At 44.7% G+C, this 19,419-nt stretch overlaps 1 protein-coding gene and 1 long non-coding RNA gene across 5 annotated transcripts in view; both read left to right on the top strand.

Annotated features, from left to right (window-relative positions):
• The window catches only part of LOC111729572, a 2,671-nt gene extending 380 nt beyond the window's left edge, over nt 1-2,291 (top strand). The window contains exon 2 of the long non-coding RNA XR_002776287.1: nt 1,504-2,291. This is a non-coding gene — a long non-coding RNA (uncharacterized LOC111729572). The remainder of the gene's footprint in view (nt 1-1,503) is intronic.
• IGSF5 (immunoglobulin superfamily member 5) overlaps nt 1-19,419 on the top strand; it is a 40,387-nt gene that overhangs the window by 12,702 nt on the left and 8,266 nt on the right. For 3 of the 4 annotated variants that reach the window (XM_011375304.2, XM_011375306.2, XM_011375303.2), the window contains 3 exons: nt 5,635-5,934; nt 14,940-15,074; nt 17,840-17,864. In XM_011375304.2, coding sequence (XP_011373606.1) covers nt 5,635-5,934; nt 14,940-15,074; nt 17,840-17,864 — 460 coding nt within the window. The remainder of the gene's footprint in view (nt 1-5,634; nt 5,935-14,939; nt 15,075-17,839; nt 17,865-19,419) is intronic. The other variant, XM_011375305.2, reaches the window with a different exon arrangement.

The raw sequence follows: 19,419 nt of genomic DNA, 5'->3' as shown, positions 1-19,419 counted from the left end.
TTGCCCGGTGAGCCTGGACGCTCGCTTGCAGTCTGCGGTCTTACACTCTAGGACCATCTGCGCACCTGCTGGAGGTGTACACCCAACACTACATGTGGTCAGATGTTCTGTGAGGCTGCTGAATGTATCCTCGAATGTTCTAATTAAGGGATTCTACTGCCGTACATCCTTCTACCCACTTTCCTCTCTGTCTCTCCCACCGGAGCATCTTCTAGTCCTTAAGAGGAGGGGCGTGGCCTCAATGATAGTCCAGTCTTTTGATACTTGGAGACTGACGTCCCCATTGCTGTATGGAAGTACATGCAGGACCGAACTTTCATCTCTGTTCAGCTATATTTCTTCCCTCTCGACCTTGTTCATCCCCCAGCCTCAGACGCTGTCCTAAGCACTGCATTTGGGGGCTCCAGAGTGCAGGGAGCATGCATGGGCCATGATCACAGCATCCTAGGGTCCTCATCCTCTTTGTGAGGACAAGTTACCCCACTTTTCCCTATGAGCGTTGGGATCTCCTCAGAGGCTGAAATCAAAAGTCCTCTACATTTCACTGTGAGAAAAATGCTCATTTCATGTGGAGGCTGAAAACTTGCCTAACGTAGCAGAGATGGGTTAGTGGTGGCTTTTTGGCCAAGCTGGGGTCAGATACACAAGCTAACACCCAGAAGTGGAGGAGGAGCTTGGCTCGCTCCTCTCCCAATCCTGCTGGGACTGCCATCGACTGGGGTGTGAGCAGAGGGGTGTGGAGGAGGGTCTCATGAGGCTTCCTGTCCACTGGAAGCTCCTGAGCTACTGGGAAGACATGGTGTCTGAGCTGTTAGACAGTCATCCCCAGGTCACGACTTGTATGCCAAAGGGTTAAACTCTATCTTTGACTAATGCAGATTCACTGGTTGTCTCCCAGCTTCTGCTTCCAGCAACCAAATCATAGAAGGACCCAAGAATGCAACGGTACTGGTGGGCTTGGAGGCCCGCTTCAACTGCACCATCTCGCAGGGCTGGAAGCTCATCATGTGGGCTCTGAATGGCACTGTGGTCCTGAGCATCACGCCCAAGGAGCCCATCATCACCAACGACCGCTTTACCTCTGCGAGTTATGAAGAGGACGGTAACTTCGTCTCTGAGATGATCATCCACGACGTGCAGTTCAGCGACGCGGGCCATATCAAGTGCAGCCTCCAGAGCAGCGACCATGACGGGTCTGCTTTCCTTTCAGTGCAAGGTGCGTAGTTAGTTAGCTCTGATGAGGAGCCTTTGGTGGCCGCTGGGTTCCACGTCAGAGGAACGGAAGGGACATTCTAAAGTTCGTGTCATGCATGATGACATATGGTGTTTACCCACAGGAGGCGTTATGCTTAGAATTATTCTGAACTGATGAAGGTTTATTGTTTTATTTTATTTCTCTCCTCTCTTCCCCACTGACTCTTTCTACTCCCTTCTGTTCTGTTTCTTTCCCTCTCTCCTTCCATCTTTCCTTTCCTTTTCTGCAGTTGAGATTCTGAGAGATAGGTTTTATCACTTTCCCATCGAATCCATTTTGGTACCAAGTAGCTTTTCTGGAAATATATCCTGGAAGTCTTCTGGGCCAGTCACCATCGCGTGTCTCTGATTTAGAGAGAGTTGGCAGACATCTCTCTTTCTCCAGGTTTTCATATACTTGACTCTCTTTCTTTGCTTTGCGTCATTTATTGACTTTAAATCATACTTTACCTGTTCCCCCTTTTCAGCTGAATTTCCCCAATTTATTACTCTTCCCTGCCCTCAGTGGTTCTTACGGTCAAAAGTGTGTGTTCACTAAACATAAGAAAAATCTTTTAGAGAAAAGAAAAGAGTGAGCAAAATTTCTAACAATGGAGAACTTGTTTTCCATTTTCAAAGTTGGTTTTGAGATGCTGAAGATCATGCCACGTAGCGAAAAAAATTAAAAAGATGCTTTAGAGGGATTCAGAACATCTTTATCAAAGTTTGATCACTTATGCATTCCTAAAAAATGCAATTCTGTACTCTTTATTGATGCATTTGTGCTACACAGCTCCTGCTTTCCATGGCAGCATTTCATACAACAGACCACACGTGCCTCTGAAAATTTTCTTATGTCTATTTATTTGCTTGTCTAGGAGAAATTTCCAAAGATTCGATCTGCATTCATGTTGCCATCAAATCAAATTTGATAATATTTGGTGCACATACATGTCTACCTAATTCTGCTTGCGTTTTTACATTTAGCCCAATTGTTATGTCCTTTCTGTTATGAATCTTTAATTGTATGTGGTTTAATTAGAGGCACAATGACATGATTTTATGAGGCTCCCTGGATTACTGGCCTAGTTTGCATGACCAGATTCTTATTATAATAATTTGTGATATAAGGGAAAGAACACAGGAAAAGGAATCAAAGATATGCATTCTGGTTTAGCTTTCATCAGTTACCTACCTTGGTGACTCCAGAACTGGCTCATTTTTTTCTTTAAAATAGGGACGAGACTCTTCTGCTCACCACTCAGATTTTCTCTGAGGACCAGATAACAAAATAACTGAGATGGTTTGAGGACTCCAAAACCCTAGCAGTCTAGTGGCCGACTGCAGATTCGGGAGCCTGACGGGGCTTCAGGGGCCAGCTTTATTACTGAGTAACGGTGTGACCGTGGACATATTACTTCCTGACCTTGTGCTGTAGTATCCTCACCATACGGCTATTGCGAGATCAAATGAGTGGGTCTCTGTGAAGTCTCTAGCATAGCACCTGGCTCAATGCAATCTCTGGATAGTCATTCGCTATAATATATTACGTCCCCAATAGGAGCATGCCATTGTGTTTGGCATTTAAAGGGGACACGGAGGCGAACAGAGTAAGGCACAGTCCTGCCCTCTAGAACCTTACAGGGAGAGTCAATAACACAAAGGCATGAATGACAGTGGTGCAGGGTAGAAGTTGGCAAGGGCAATGGGAGAGAGACAAGCTCGGGTTCAAATTGGGAAGGGAGATGAGAGAATCAGCTATGTATCCAAGGAGAAGGTGCCATTAGAGGTGTGCCTCAAAGGTCTGTAGTCGACAGGCGAGATGGGGGAGCGAGAGAGGAGGAGGGCACCCCTGGGTCAAGGAAACAGATCACAGGCATGACTCGTTATTGCTATGCCTGTGGCGTATCAAGTTCACGAGGCTGTGTGGTTTTATCTTTTCCCAAAGCTACACATCTGTAAAGTATCTTCAGATATGAATCTTTATGTGTTAATAATGACTGTAGCTTTTGGTTTTAAAACAGATAGACAAACACATGTCTAGGGAAGTTAAAGTCTTATCCAAGGTCCCGAGGGAGGAAACGTGTAGACCAGGACAGAACTCGAAAGCTTTACCCTGGCGCTTTGTTCTTGTAGGAACAAATGTTCTATGAGCAACAGGGTCTCTTTCAAGGGGAAAAGAATCTTGAAAAAAGAGGAAACATCCAATCTATTTTGAGAGTGAATTCAGAGATTGCTTTATCAGCCAGAAAAAATAAAGAGAACCGACATGACTCTGTATCGAGTCATCCAAAATCACCTTGTGTGAAGCGTTTGTCACGCTGCTGGATAACCTTTGTGAAAGCCAATGAGGAAAAGTTGGATTGTAAATATATACAGAAGGAAGAAATGCTTCCGATTTTCGCATTTGTCCATTTATTATCCAACCTGCCAATTACTCACATGCCGAACTCTAGACCTCTTGCGTTTCGAGAGCCATTTTCTTCTGGCATTAATGGAGGCAATACCATGCCTTGGGGTTTCTGTCACCTTAAACCTCTCCACCAAATGGAATAATGAATGAGCCAAAAGAACAAAGACAAAACCGTGACTCTCTCGTCGTTGCGGCCTCATGGCTGTGTCCTTGAATTAGCGAAGGTGCTTTACTTCCTCCCAGAGAGTATTCAGGAAAGGTAATTGGAAATCGAGCATTCCAGAATAAGAGCTTTCAGAGCCGATCCAGTTCAGACCCGTCTGGAAAGTCTCGGGTGTCCCCTAGACTCCTTCGGGGCGGTCTGTGAGGTCACGACTGTTTACATAATAACACCAAGATGTTACTTGCCTTCTCCATGCCCGTTCTCATGGGTGCACAGGGAGTTTCCCAATATACACTGGAGAAGTCGACATTACTCAGTGGACCAGTGTTTTCCCGACGACTGACGTATGAGGGTAACAGAGCTGTTCGAAGGGCCAGATAGAACAATAGGTTTTAATGTAACAGACAATGAAGGTTTTTTTTTTTTTTTTAATGTAGTTTCAGATTCTACTAACCTCTAAGAGACCATTACTTGTCAAGTTTTGGTATGGTATCAAAGAATATCCATGATTATTTGAAAAGTCTGTAAAATGCCCCTTATCATTTCAATTATATATCTGTGTGAAGTCAGATCTTCTTTATAAATTTCAAATGAAGCAATATATTGCAACAGATTGAATAGAGGTGATGGGAGAATCCAGCCAGATGTTAAAGAGATTTACATAAATATAAAACAATATCACTCTAATTTATTTTAATTTAAAATAGTTTTTGTAAAAATAAAAATGTATTAATCTATATTAACATATAATGACAGTGTTATTTTTGAGTATTTAAAAATAAACAAATATTTAATTCTAATTGCAAACATGGTAAGTAACGATAGATATAACCCACATAAACAAAAGGTCTTTGGAGTCTTCAGTGATTTTTAAGAGTGTATAAGGTACAATAAGGATTGATAACCACTGATCTCATTAAATCATCTCATTGGACAGGTAGAACAGAGCCTGAAAATTTTAGTGACTTGCCCAAGGTGATGGCAATTTTGTGGGAAAGCCAGGATTGAGAACAGATTTTTTGATTTTAGTCCCGTGTTCTTTCCATTCTATTACGCAACTGGAAGTTCTGAATACTTTAATTGGAACGTTTCAACGCATCTGTGTTTCATGAAGGCTGTGTCTTTAGCGGGGCCAAACCTCAGGTTATTTTAGTAACACTGGCACACACCAGTGTTATTTTCAGATCGCTTATTTCTAGTGTGAACACTAGCACATGCAAGCGGGTCTGTAATAAAGTTTTCAATAATTTATCTGAGTAATATATTCTGATACATGATCGAGGGTAGTTATTGCTTTAATTAAATTCGATTTTGATTTAACTTGTAACTAGAAAAACATTTTAAGGCATATCGTAGTAAGTGATATTTAAAAATGTGACCCCATATGCTCTCAAAAAAGAGAATCTGACTGACCAACAGGACCTCCCATGAGACCTAGATGCGTCCACCTTACAATGAAAAGAATGTAAAGGTTATTTCCCTTTTTGCTTTGGCTCCCAGGATACCCCCCTTAGTGACTGTGTAGCCTCCATGGCAGGCATATCTGCCCCTTATTTCCCATATAATTGATATTCTCCTGAATCCTGATTTTTATTTATTTCTCTGGAAGCATATGTTTCCTGGTGAGCAATCTCACCTTCTGTGAACTTGGCGAGTACAAATAAAGACACAGATACGACCTGAATTAAGGTTTCCCGCTACAGACACAGCCAGTCGGGGTCTGGGGAGGTAGCTCTCTGCAGTGTGATTTGAAGGAAAAATGAAAGACTGCCTGGCACTGAGAGGCGTGGCCACCCCTTTGGAATATTTCTTTTTTCTTCTCCAGTTGTGGGGAAGTTGTTCATTCCCAGCAGTGGCCTTGAGGTCACCGAGGATAAACCCTGTAACGTGACTTGCCAAGCAGCGGGCTGGACCCCACCCCCAGATCTCTCCTGGAAGATTGGTGCTCCTGTGAGTCATTCAAGCTATTTCTCCATCCCGGAGCCCGGTGACCCTCAGAGCGCTGTGAGCGTCCTGTCTTTGACACCACAGGGCAATGGGACATTGACTTGTGTGGCTAGCATGAAGGGGCTGCTCGTCCAGAAGTCTTTAACTGTGAATCTTACCGTGGTGCCACTCCCCTCAGGTAAGTGAAGACTTTTTGCTTGATGTCAAGTAAATTCTTATCGCAAGCTTATATGGTCTGTGTTGTGCTGCCTCATCTCAGTGTCTAGGAAAATCGCATGGAGATTTGATTTTAAGTAGGAATGGTAATGGAGACAAAATATTTATTATCTCAGCTGAATGACCCTGCAATTTCTCTTGCTTTTAAAATCCCATCTTCAAGTATTTCTCTCTTTTCTTACATACGAAAATCAGTAAGAATCCTGACAATTATTAGCATCAAGTTTAAGGATAAATACTTGAATTCAACGTTTTCCTCTAACTTTTCTCCGTTGTTCCGGTTTGATCCCATTCCTGGGCCAATATGAAGCATGCAAGCTCTTCTAACGTTTGAGGGGGGTGCTCATGTCCTCTCAAATTTCTTCCTATCTTAGTGGAATTATTATGTTTCATTTATTACCCAGCAGATCCACAGTGTACTTGAAAGTACCAAATTTCTCTATATTTTTTAACGTGACCTAATGACTTATGTTTAAAGTTCAGATCGCAAAGAAAATCTATTATACGGGCTCGGGCACACCCAAACCTCTAACTAACCACACACCTTGACCTTGGAGTCAGCCTGGGCCAGCAGGAAACATGGGGGTTGGGGCTAGAGGTTGACTTTAACTCCTTCATTTTACAAAAGAGAGAGAAAAAGGAAGCATAGACAAGTGCCATGCTTTATTCAGGTCATGCTGCTGGATGGGGCCCAGGGGAAGAGAGGCCAGGAATCGATTCTCTCTTGGTACAAATCTTTTCTCACTATGAAAACACCTTCAATTAAGACCTTTCAAAGTTCAGAACAAAGCTACAGCCCAAGTGAGATGCTGCTGCTGATATACTAATACTAATACTACTGGTAATAAGCACTACATAGCACTTACCAAGTAAGGACTTTGTTTTAAACTTTTCAAATATTAACCAAATTAACCTGCACAACAGCTCTCTGAATGGATGCTGTTATTATTCCTGCTGTAAAGATTAGGTGACAGGGACACAGTGTTGCTTGGGATTTGCTCATGTCTGCAGAGCTAATAAGTGGTGGGAAGTGACCTTGCTAATCTCTCTCCAGAATCTTCCCACCTGTCAACCCTGCCCTCCACTGTGTGAGCAGCCACTTGGAGGGTGCAGGAGTGTCCTGGGTCTGCCAAAGCAGAGTACCCCAAACTGGGCAGCTTAAACAACAGAATGCATTCTTTCAGAGTTCTGGGAGCCAGTTGTTCAAGATCAGGGTGTCAGCAGGGGTGACTCCTCTTGAGGTCCACGACGGAGCATCTGTTCCAGGTCTCCCCCAGCTCCCGGTGGTTCGCCGGCCATCTTTGGCGTGCCTTGGCTTGCAGATGCAGCATTCTGACCTCTGCCTTCATCGTCACACAGCCTTCTCCCTGTGTGCTCGTCTGTGTCCAAATTTCTCTTTCTTATAAGGACATCAGTCCTATTGAATTAGGGCCTACCCTATCTAGTATGACCTCAGCTTAACTAAATTGCATTTGTAATACTTGACTCTTCAAATCAGGTCACATTTTGAGGTACTAGGAGTTAGCGCTTTAACATATGAATTTTAGAGACACGATTCAACCTCCAAAAGATGGTGTGTTTGTGAATCTGCAAAAAGCCATTCAGAGCCCCAGCTATGGTCAGAACCGGCGGTTCTGTGCTCACACTGCAAGAATCAACCCCGAGCGCAGTACCACACAAGCTTGCTCCACCAGAGGTGGGCCGTGGTCTCTTGTCTCCAACTCAGATGCCCCGGAGACCAGGCAGACAACAGAAATGAAAGCATGAGTGAATACACGTGTCTGGTAGAAGACAGAGCGGAGGGAACCAGACAGTGTGCCCCAGCCACAGGGAGCAGCTGCTTCAGCTCCAGCTGGTGTTGACAACAGGAGAGGAGACCCAGGGCTGCCAGAACTTTGACCTAGTTATGGTGTATATAGCAGTGCTTTTGAGGGTAAAAGATGTAGAAATCCATGTTTTTATTATTATTTTTTTAATTTTAAGTCGAGGTTAATTTGTTTTAGCTTATTCAATTTAAAGGAATTTAGCTCGTTCTCCACCAAGACTATATGAGACTGTGAAGCTAGAGTTCAACCAGCTTGCTTTTTTATTCTAGCTTATTATTTTGAACAATTAAAAATCTTCAGAAAAGTTGCAAGAATGGTTCAATAAATACCAATGTACCTTCACATACATACAACAAATGTTGACATTTTGTCATGGTTGCTTCTCTTTCTCTCAGTTTTTCTTTTTTCTTTCTCCTTTCTTTCCTTCCTTCCTTCCTTCCTTCCTTTCTTTTTGTTTCACTGAGCCATTTAAGAGTTAGTTGAAGACTTTATGACACTTTACCCCTAAATATCTCAGCATGTGTATCATAAGAACAAGGCTATTGTACATAACCCTGATGTAGAAAATTTAACATTGATACAATACTATTATATACTGTACAGTCTAAATTCAAATTTCCTCAATTCTTCTTTATAACTCCCCCCTGCCCACACTTCGCCCCAAAACAATATTCAGTCAAAGACCATACCTTCATTGCCTTTGGCTGTCTGATCTTCTTCAGTTTCCTTTAATCTCTGACTGTTCCCCCAAATATGGATTTGTCAGAGTTTTTCCAACAGACTTTGACTTAGGCTAAATATTTTTGGCAAGACATGAGTAATATCATGTGGCCAAACGATGCCAGTTTTCTTTATCATTGGTAATAAGTTTGATTGTTTGGTCAAGGTGGTGTCTCCGAATTTCTTCATTGTAAAGGTACCTTTTCACCTTTATAACTAATGTCTAATCTGTGACTACTCTGAATATCTTGTTTCTCAGTGGTCTTTCACCTAATAAGTTTTGCATTCCTTGATAAGTCATTGCCTGAATCAATCATTTCTATGGTGGTTATGAAAGAGTGATTTTCTGGTTCCAACGTTTCTCTATATTTATTTGTTGGCATTCTTCCGTAAGGAAGAGACTTCACTGTCTTTTCCTTTTCTGTTTTTTTTTTTAAAAACAGTTTTAGTAAGGACTCGTTTTTATTTGTTTTTATTAGATGTTATAATTTGCTCCTGTCATTATGCATTTTGACGCTCAGCTTGCTCCAGCTTTGGCCAGTGGGAATCCCTTCCGGCTGGCTCTGGTGTCCTTTTGCCATGTCCTTATTAGTTTTTGAGCACGTGGCCCAGTAAGATACTCTGGACACCCTTAGCATCTTCCCTGTTCCAGTCTGGAACCAGCAATTTCTCCAAGGAGCCAACCTAGTTTGCTTTAAAATGCTTTTTAAATATATAAAGTGTGGTTCAGGCTTTGAAAGGGAAGATTTAAAAAAAGTTCCATTAGCACCAAACGGAATGAAATTAACTGTTTAAACCACAACATCTTAACAAGGGAATAATGCAGCAAAGAGCTCTGATGATGCTCATAGTGATAGGTTTTGATCGGCTTGCCTGCAAAGCTTTTCTTGTGCAGGGGTGCTCAATTTCCCTTGATCAGGCTTAATTCAGCTGAATTCTTCTTAGAGTCGGACTGGCGAAGCACGTGACCTTGACTGTGGCAGTTGCAGTCCTGATAGCCACACAGAGGGGAGCACCGTAGGCACGTTGTAGGGAGTCCGACTTTATCGGACTCATTTGGAAAAGGGGAATTTGTTTCTGAATTATTCATCAAGATCCAGAGCAGCCTGTGGCTGGCTGCGCGTTGTGTGTTTTATGTAAGTTTTAGTAGCTGAAGACCTCGTTGAGGCCTTGGCTGGCAGAGCTGGTGACTAGGGACCATGAAGGAACTCACGGGGCTCATGGGAGCCCAGACTGAATGAAGCTGTGCCTGTGCCAGCTTCTTCGGGATCCGGTAAATATCTGTCCTGCCACCCATTTTCAAAAAGTGCAAAGAATTTGAGTTTGTTTCTGGAACGATCCCTTGAAGTCATCGAAAGAATGACAATGGCAGCTTAGGAAGCCTAATTGGTTGAGGCCAAAAAGTTGTAGGAAGCGTTTATTGATTCTTTAAAGACAAGCATATTGTAAAGGCTAATGCTGATATACATATATATTTTAAATCGATTTTCCCGATCCCAGAAGTAATATAAGCTTCAAGCATTCCAGACGTACATGCAACCGAAGGCCCCTCAGGCCCGTCTGGAGATCAATGCCGTCGACCCTCTGTCTGCCCACCTGGTCGGTTTTCTCTGACTTACTGGAGTGCGTGGGCTACGATGCGTCAGAACGGAGTGATCCGTGCAGGACACGTGATCGCCTTATAGAACGTGGTGACTCCTGGTTCCAGTCTTAGTTTCATGAGAGGCGATTTCAAGAGCACACAAAAGGGGCGGGAGTGATGGATCTGGTTCGTAGCTCTGGCACGAGCTGTGCGACTTGGACACGTCGTCACTGACTTTTGGGATCAGTTTTCTTGCCTGTAAACCGAGAGGGAGAAGAACAGGGCAGACGTCCTCTCCCTTGGCCGCCCATCAGTCTCCAGGGGACTTTGACACGTAAGGCCTAGGGGTTCTCATTTAATCTGTCTGTGTGGAGCCTTGGAATGAGCATTTTAAAAAGAGCTCCCAAATTACTCTACCGGCCAGTCAGGATCAGGGCCATCGAACTGGAAAATCCCAAAGGCCCCACCTCCCAACCCAGCCTCACGAGGTACTACTTACTTGGACCCCAGACAGCCTGGACTCAGAGGCAGCTCGCCTACTTACCCACTGTGTGACTTTGGGCAAGTCACTTAACCTCTCTATGCCTCAGTCAGCTCATCTGTACAGCTGGGGTTATAATAATACCTACTGTATAGGGTTTTGTTGGTGTGAGGAGCAAGGGGGTTAAAATGCACTTAGGACATTCCCCGCCCCAGAGAACACAGGACAGGAGCGTGAGTGATTGTCGTCATTTATTCTGATTCAGAGATCTCCCGTGTCCCTTCTAGCCAGCCCAGGAGCATGCTTTGCACGTGCTGGTGGTGACATTTTGTATTAATCCAGTTGGTGCTGAGAAATTGTATGTGCCCTTTCAAAGCTCTGAGTTTTCCTGAGAGAGCATCTGGGAAATACTATTTTCCTTTTCTTCACAGATGGGAAAAGGACAACCTCCAGACTGAGACTGGAGTCACACAGTAAATTCAGGATCGCCATGCTCATGGGCACACAGTACCGTGAAGGGACGTAGGGAGGAAAGCGAGTGGTATTGAACTTGGACATAATCGTCCTTAGTCATTGTTTGTGGGTTACTCAGATGTAGTATCCTCACCCTGTGCAGCATGTCCGCCATTCACCTTGAATCATGCTCACACCCTTCAGTAAGGCACAGGCCAGGGGTCAGCACCCACGTAGACTCCCTATTTCCTATAAGACCTGGGCTGTATCTCCCCCAAATTGGAGGCGCAAAGTAGCAGAAGGAAAGACACAAGTTAAGCCCCTGGGGTTTTCCTGTTGTGAGCGCCCTCATTCAGTTTACCGAGCCTCTTTGCCCCAAGAGTCTAATCTGCGTGATGAAGGGGTTGGATTATGGAAAGAGATTATTCTAAGATTCTGTGTTTTCTGTCCACTGTCACAATTTTTGACTGGCCAATAGATGGCTATTATTTATTTTTCTTTGAAGCCTCTGTAAAGGTACTCATTTAAAGAATTAACTTTATACCAAACAAAAATATCTGTGATATATATGGATATGCGTATACACATGTATGTCATCTATGATAAATTAAAAACTATTATAAAAATCAGGAAGGCTTTCCTGCGTAGCTTTGGTACCGAGTTCTGCCTCCCCAGGGCACACGCACCCTGCTTTCTTTGGGCCCCACTGGAGTAGAGGGGTACGTCAGTCCCCGTTAGATGTGAAATTCCAGGCTCATCTCAGCCCCCCATGGAGAGTGGTCACAGAAAATAGAACACAAAAGAACGAGCCACGTGGGTCCTGATAGCAGCTGCCGTTTGGGTGAAGTTAGGGGCTTTTAGGTAAGTGCAGGTATCCCCTGGCTGAACCTGGTGATCGAATTAAGGGACAAGAGAGTGAGCGAGGTCACAATGCTACCTGTTCTCTTCCTCGTGTTGGTGGCCAGTGACAGAAAGGTGGCCTTTCCCTTTCTTTAAACAGGTCTTCCCGGAGGATAAGTGGCTGTCTCTGTGCTAGATTGTGTCAAGGCTGGGCTGACGGACGCTTGGCATGGTAGTCTCCTCCAGCAGGGAGGAGAACGCCCCTGATAGGGAGTATCTGAGTAAGTCAACAAGTGTGTTGACGTTTTCCCATATGCATTTTAAGACGATCTCTTAAATCCTGAGCCAGACTTCTACGTGTAACCCCAGCTGGCTTCCTTATTATGAAAACTGCTAATAATTGCAAACTTCAGTTTGTGAAAAGTTCCTGAGACTGGGTTTAGGATGACCGCAGCACTCTTGAACCTGTGCGTCATATGTTATAGTGTCCTCGGGACTTTCGCACGCATCTCTTGAGTCTCTGATCAGCCTGGTGGGGCAAGAATTGTTACAAGTGAGTGAGCCAGAGGCCAAGGGAGCACAAGTCAACAGTGGTCATGAGATTTCACTGGTTCCATTGACACGAAGCCTGAAACTCTTTGTCAGTCATGAAGCTTCCATGCAGTGGTCTGATTCTAAACTCTAGATTGTGAATATCGTAAAGGCAGGTAATAATTTTATTATCATATCTGTGAGAGGGAGAGCATGGGAGCATCCTGTTATGTGGCAGGTTGCTTGGGCAGTGTTTACATTTTGGCCACACATCAAAGATTCTTAAAGTGTGGGTCACCAACCACCTGCATCAGAATCACCTGGGCACCATTCCAGACTCCCCTGACTTGGCACCACTGGAGGTGGGCTCTGAATCTGCATGTGCAACAAGCTTTCCAGGTGACAGGTGATGTTTGGGATTCTGCTTTCTGCGGAGTGAGGGGGTAAGCCGCATTACTCTGCAGATGTGAAGGGACTGGCTTGTTTTAGAGCTCCACTTCTGGGGCCACAGAGAGGTGGCTTGGGAGGGGTAGAATTCTGTCTTCTCCTTCCTTCATTTATGATAACTCTTTTCCTATCTCTATCTGTCTCAGCTCATCTTAGAAAAATTATGGGTGATGTAGAGAGCCACCCATCCACCCATCCACCCATCCACCCATCCACCCATCCACCCATCCACCCATCCACCCACCCACCCATCCACCCATCCACCCATCCACCCATCCACCCATCCACCCATCCACCCATCCACCCATCCACCCATCCACCCATCCACCCATCCATCCATCCATCCATCCATCCATCCATCCATCCATCCATCCATCCATCCATCCATCCATCCATTTATCCCTCCATCCAAGGTGCGTAGTATGTGCCAGGTAGTCAGAATATAAAAAAAATAAGGCACAGTTCTTGACCTTGAGGGGATTCGATCTAGTTTTCATAGAACAGATGTATAAGAGGAAATGGAAGTGACAACAGTCAATTCCATAGACATTTAGGATGGCAATGAATGTGAGATGTTAAAAAGAAGAGAAGGAAATTTAAAAAACCATCATAGGAAATGCAGAGAAGCTTTGCGTAAAAGGCAGAAGACAAATACCATTTCATATTATATAATTCTTCAAAGCTCAGTGTTCTCTGAATTTTAGCGCTTGCTTTGAGGTAAGGCTGCATTATTCCTTGCTTGTCTGGGAGTCAGCGTTCAGGTGGTTGATGACTGTAGACACCAGAGCACCAGTCACCCTCTCTAACCATCCCTCCAGCTTATTCTGAGCATTTACCTGTGACACAGGAGTAGCGAACTGTGATTTTACAGTCAATTTCCAAGGCAGACTCTCCATAAGAACATCCAAGAACTGTTTGTCCACTATAACCTCTGGTTTCAAAGTGCTGGATGGCCATAGATTTAAAAGCAAACTTGATCTTCCTTTATAGGAAGTCTGTCATTGGAATATTTTTAGTGACTTGCATCTAATGGCACAGACACTGAGATGCCACCCAGGCACTGTGGGTTGAGTGGCCGACTTTATCGCAGTCCATGTTTAAACAGATCAACTTCGATGTGTTTGACGTCCACGTGGTTTGGTGGGGGGAAGAGGCGAGGGCTCTCGGTAACGTTGGTGCTGTAGAAACAGCGGCCGAGCGGCTCTGTCCACCAGGACTCTGTGATGAAGATGTCCCGCGCCTGTGGTACTTGAGCCCTGGTGATGTGGCCGGTATGGCCGTGGCACTGAGTATTAATCATATCTAATTTTAATTACTTTAAATTTGAATTTAGTAACCGCATGACACGTGCTGGATAGCTCTGGCTAAGACACGGCTGTGACGAATCAGAATGGCTTCCCTCTTTCCTTCTCTCCCCGCCCCCTCGCGTGTCCTGCTTGCCCTGCCTCCCTTAGCCCTTGTGTCTCCCAACTCCGTGATGATGGACAAAACAAGAGGGCAAAGTGGACCCTCAGGAAGGCGGCTCCTGAAGACCCAGGCGAGAGCAGTGACTAGATGGGAAATGAATTCCGTGGGTGGGGACCGGGTGGTATCAGAGCGAAGGCTTGGCACCAAGTTCCTTCAGGAGTGTCTTCAACGTGTCCTGATTTCCTCTGGGCGCTGGACTCTCACGGGTGGGGACGTGGATGTGAGAACCGCATGTCAGTCTCGTCCAGCCGTAGCTGTTCAGTGAGCAGTCCTTGACTGAAGGGAGGGTGTCTGAGCACAGCGATCAGCATCCAGTGAGGTCCCTGCTGCCCGGCCCAGTCTGACCCCCCTCTCAGGAGTGTCAGGAGTGGGGGAGGCGCACGGACCCGGTGACTCAGCAGGTGTTTACTGACAGCAATCAGTGCTGGAAGGTACTGCAGGGGAGCGACTATGCAAGCATACCGAGGGGGAAGTTGGCCTATGACAGCTAGCCATACCAGGCTGGATAGTCAGAATAGTCATAATAATATTATTAGGAAAACACAGTCTAACTTAGAGTGTGGCAGAACCGAGGCAGTGGAGAGCATCCCTAAAATATTTGTTCTCTTTCGACCTTATAGGCAGTCAACCAGGTACGTCATTGCCTACCTGGGCCATCGTCTTGCTTGCAGTATCTCTCTCACTGCTTTTGATCCTGATAATTGTTCTGATTATAATATTCTGCTGCTGTTGTGTCTCCAGGAGAGAAGAAAAAGGTAATTTTTTTGTTTATTCGTTATAGATCTCTATAAACTTTTGAACTTTTGGTACAAGAGTTGAGGTTCATGAATCGTCAGCTCTTTCAAAAGATGCATTGGCTTTCGGAGTCTCTGAAAGGAGATTTGTGAAATTCGCAGAGAGGGGAAGGACTTTCTTAAGGAAGGAAGCCATTCCTTTGGGGCCTGATGCAGCCCATCTGGGATAGTGGGTTACGGGGTGGACCACCAAGGACATTGACTGTTTCATTTTTGCGCTTATTTGCAAGGATATAAGGCTATTGTGATCTGTCATTCAGAGGTTATGTTTTTTTTCTAGAAGAATGCTGACCCTTCTGAGCACATTCAAAGATTGTTTCCTATTTTAAAATTCCAAATCTCCCTCTGCTCATGTTGGAGTCGCGTGAGAAGAAAAAAAAGAGGGCATTCTGTTCACAAAAATAGTACAAATAAAATTAATTAAATTCATTACACATTACTTTTGAATGAGTCCTTTTGAGACAGTCCGAGAATGCGAAGGCAGTGGTCTCCTTGGGGGGTCCGGCACCACTTGGGTTGGGCTTTTTATAGAGTTTGGCAGTTTGTGACTTGAGAAACCGCAGGACCTTCGGCACGGGGACAGCTTGGGATTTTCCAGGTGGAGAAGGTGTGTATCCATCCTTATCTTTCTCTTGTAAAACCTTCACCTACTTTTTTTTTTTGCATATTTTTTGCAGTTTGATTATTTTTATTAAAATCAGAACTTTGATGTTAGGTCACATGTCAGTTTAATGGCATTTTAAATTTTATTAACGCTGACTGCCATTTGATGAGCACTTTTGTGTGTGCCGGGCATCCTGTGAAGTAACTCTTTTCCATGAAATATCGCTCTCAGTGAGATATTCCATGTACAGTGCATAATCTAGCCTTGACTAGGCCAACGGTCTAGCCTTAGCTCCTTCATGGAGTTTGTTTCTGATTGGGGAATTAATTCTGTGATATAACTTTATTCCCTAGGAAACAGAAAATAAAAAACTGTGAACTCCTGTTGACCCAGATATGATAGAAATTTGTGTTCACCTGGGACTTACCCTATGTGCCACAGATGGATTACTTAAATAAAAATGACTGCATTTTAAATGAAAACTATTGGATAACTTCAATATTAATTCAGAAGTGACTAGGATTGTTCAGCGCTTCCAGATGATTATTTTCAAACTAGCTATTGAAGTGTCACCGTAGAACTTCCTGGGTATTCAGAACGTGCTCCTCTTAGGCCTTTGTCTGCTCTGCATTAGCCTAGTAAGAAGGTTTGTGACGTTGGTGGCCCACGTAGGATGTGCAGAAACACGATTCTCTGATTTTTAGCTTCCTCATTTACAAAACGGGAGTAAGTACTGTCCTTTAAGTCGGTTGTGAGAATTAATGAACTAATTTTTAAATGTTTCTGTGATCCATCCAAAATGTTATCCTTTGTTTAACTTAGAGATGGAAAACCCATGTAAGTGTGAGCTGTTTTTTTCCCTTGGTTTGTAACTGGTCCAGGTAAGGGCCATAAACAGGGCCTGTGACAACATACTCACTATGCCTGCCCCCACCGGGTACGACTCACAGTGGACACTATGTTTTACCTTGACATAAATGGAAAGAATCCAATGAAGACTTGGATTACCCCTTGATAATTATTTCCATGCTTAAACATATTTAACATCAAGTTTTTTCAAGGGTATTTCCTGGTGCCCTGCTTTGCTGGTGCCTGGAGAATTCTTGGTGCTCTCACTGGTTAGTCGGGGACTGACTAAGGATGGTCGAGGACCCCACTCGGCGCGGCCTGGTGGCCTTGGGGTCACAGCTTCTAGAGCAGGGGGACAGAGAGCCTGTCTCCTGCAGCCTGGCCCTTATGGGAAAACCAGCGATACTCCCCTCTTACTGGAGGGGAACCGATCTCTCTCCTTCAAATAGCATTGCTCCTGAACTTCAATTTGGGGTGTGAATCGGCAGATGTTATTAGAACTGAAAATAAGTGGGCACGTTGTCTGAAAAATGAGGACATGCTTTTTAGCTCTCATGAAGCTTGATGACTAGAAGCCTTAGACAGGAAAGCAGAGTTGCAGAGAACACTGGCTTTTAAGGCAAGATGGGTGGGGACTGGTGTGTGGCTGTTACTCCCCATTTTCAGGTTCTATTATGTTCTCCGGTCCCAGAAACCATCGACTGAAAGCATTAGCAATTTGAGAACAGCCTCGGGGGTGGTGAACCCAGCCGTAGGAACTGATACCGTTAGTACATCAAAAATGTATCTAAAAAATACAGGGCTTAACAGTATAATTCCTTATCTGTTGAAAATATGGTAATGGTAATCTAATGGTCTCTAGTCTGTTAGATGTGATCACACTAACACCTGCCTCTCGGGTTGTCATAATGATGAAATGAGGTGCTACCTTGCACGGTGCTGGCATGATGCCAGTACACAGTAACTAATGAATGACAGCAGGATGGGGAATGATGCCTTTATACTCTAGCCTGTCAAATTCAATATTTGCGAAGTATTAGTGAATTAGGGACCTACCCTATTTCAGGTACCCAGGGGTTATTTCTATTTATGAAAATAGATAATGACTTCTATTTTCCTTAAGCTTGGAATTCATTCGATAATTCTGTGTGTGGAAACTTGATACCCACCAATACTCAGTAATGTAATAAAATCAGGAGATTTATAAAAATCAGTGAGATTTTATTTTCAGAGTCACTGTCCTGATTTTGCTGTTGTTTTTTTTTCTTTCTAGAATCTAGTTATCACAATGAAGTAAGGTAAGTTTGACATCACCTCAATTTTCTGAAAACAAACAAACAAATGAAAAACAACCAAACAACACCAATACCACCACCAACACACACACACACGCGCGCACACACACACGCACACACACATGCACAACTGGCATTTTAGAGTTACGTTACTCAAAATGAGGTACTGAAAATGGACAACTCTAAAAAACACATATGCCAATCACGAATTCATAATGCGACATTGTAGAATATGGTAGGTGTGTCGCTGCTGTGTGTGCTCAACTTGCTCTCGCCACCTAGAAGGGAGATTTTCTGCTTGGTGTCTGGTGTTTGCAGCTTTTTTTCACAAGAGGGCACTATGCACCGTGACTGGTGTCCCTCCTGCTTAGAGTCGTGGCTAGGGACTCAGGGACCATTTCAAAGATATTGAAGAGCCAAGCAGAGGTTCCGCTGGAATTTCTGGGGTGACGAGAGCAGCGAGACGAGCTGAATGGCTTCAGGCACGGGAAACTGACCCGGCAGACAAGTTAGGTAGCGTTCACTGCTTGTACAGGCGACGGGAGGGCACTGAAAACTTCCTGCCATTTCCACAGGCGTCCAGAGGTAGCCGTGTGCTCTTTTAAGGTAACCATGCCAAGGATTTACAGTACTACAATAACCAGCTGCCATGTCTGCCATATTTACATAACTATAAAGGCACTAGGAGGAGGGACTTTTTAGATGGCAGTGGATTCACGGGGGTGTTACAACAAAACCACACTGGTTGTCAGCATTTTATTAATTTTAATTCTTGAAACGCTGTGATTTTAAAGTACCTTTAGGCTACACGTGGTGCGTTATGTGCACAGTCATCGTGTGACAGATTCTGCTGTTCTCTCTCTGGCCCGGGTTGCCCCTGGTGAACATGTGTTTTGAGAGAGGGGGCTGCTCTCCCTCCGAGGACACTGCAGAGCCACAGTCTGAAAACACACCTCCTTCAGGGCCTGGCTTAGGGCGACGGGAGAGGCAGAATCCGCCCCGGATCGTTCCCCTGGCCTCGCTCTAGCTTGCTGTCCCTCGCAGGATGGCAGCCGAAATTCTTCAGTTCTCCACGACTGTTTTGATTGCAAAACAGCTTTCGTTTCTATTCTCTGGGATGTTAGGTGTTTTTGAAACATAGTACGGCGGGTCGACAGCTATGCAGGACGGAGGGCGGGGACCCACGCACAATAACGACCACGACGACAGCAGTGATCGTGATGCTGGACCGTGCTGAGTGTCTGGCGCCTGTGCCAGGCACTGTCCCACTCGGTAGAGGTTTCACCTCACTTGATTCTCATGGTGATTTTTTTTTTCCATTTTGCAGATGAGGAAACTGAGGGGTATAGAGAAGTTAAGTAACGTGTCCAGTGTCTCCCCTCAGAAGTGGGCCGGTCAGGGTATGAACCAAGTCGTTCTGCTCAGGGCCTGGGTCCTGGGCCACGTGCAGCTCTTGCCCTTGACCCGAGTGTGTTAGGTTGGGGTGAGGGAGGGAAGACGGGGGCTCGTTGGGACCCCTGTATCCTACCTGCTGGCAACAGTGCTAACTGCAGCTGCC

Source organism: Pteropus vampyrus, unplaced genomic scaffold, assembly GCF_000151845.1.
Source record: "Pteropus vampyrus isolate Shadow unplaced genomic scaffold, Pvam_2.0 Scaffold270, whole genome shotgun sequence".
In the NCBI taxonomy this organism is placed as follows: domain Eukaryota; kingdom Metazoa; phylum Chordata; class Mammalia; order Chiroptera; family Pteropodidae; genus Pteropus; species Pteropus vampyrus.
Note: the sequence above shows the minus strand (reverse complement) of the source record. Positions and strands in the feature narration are given on the sequence as shown.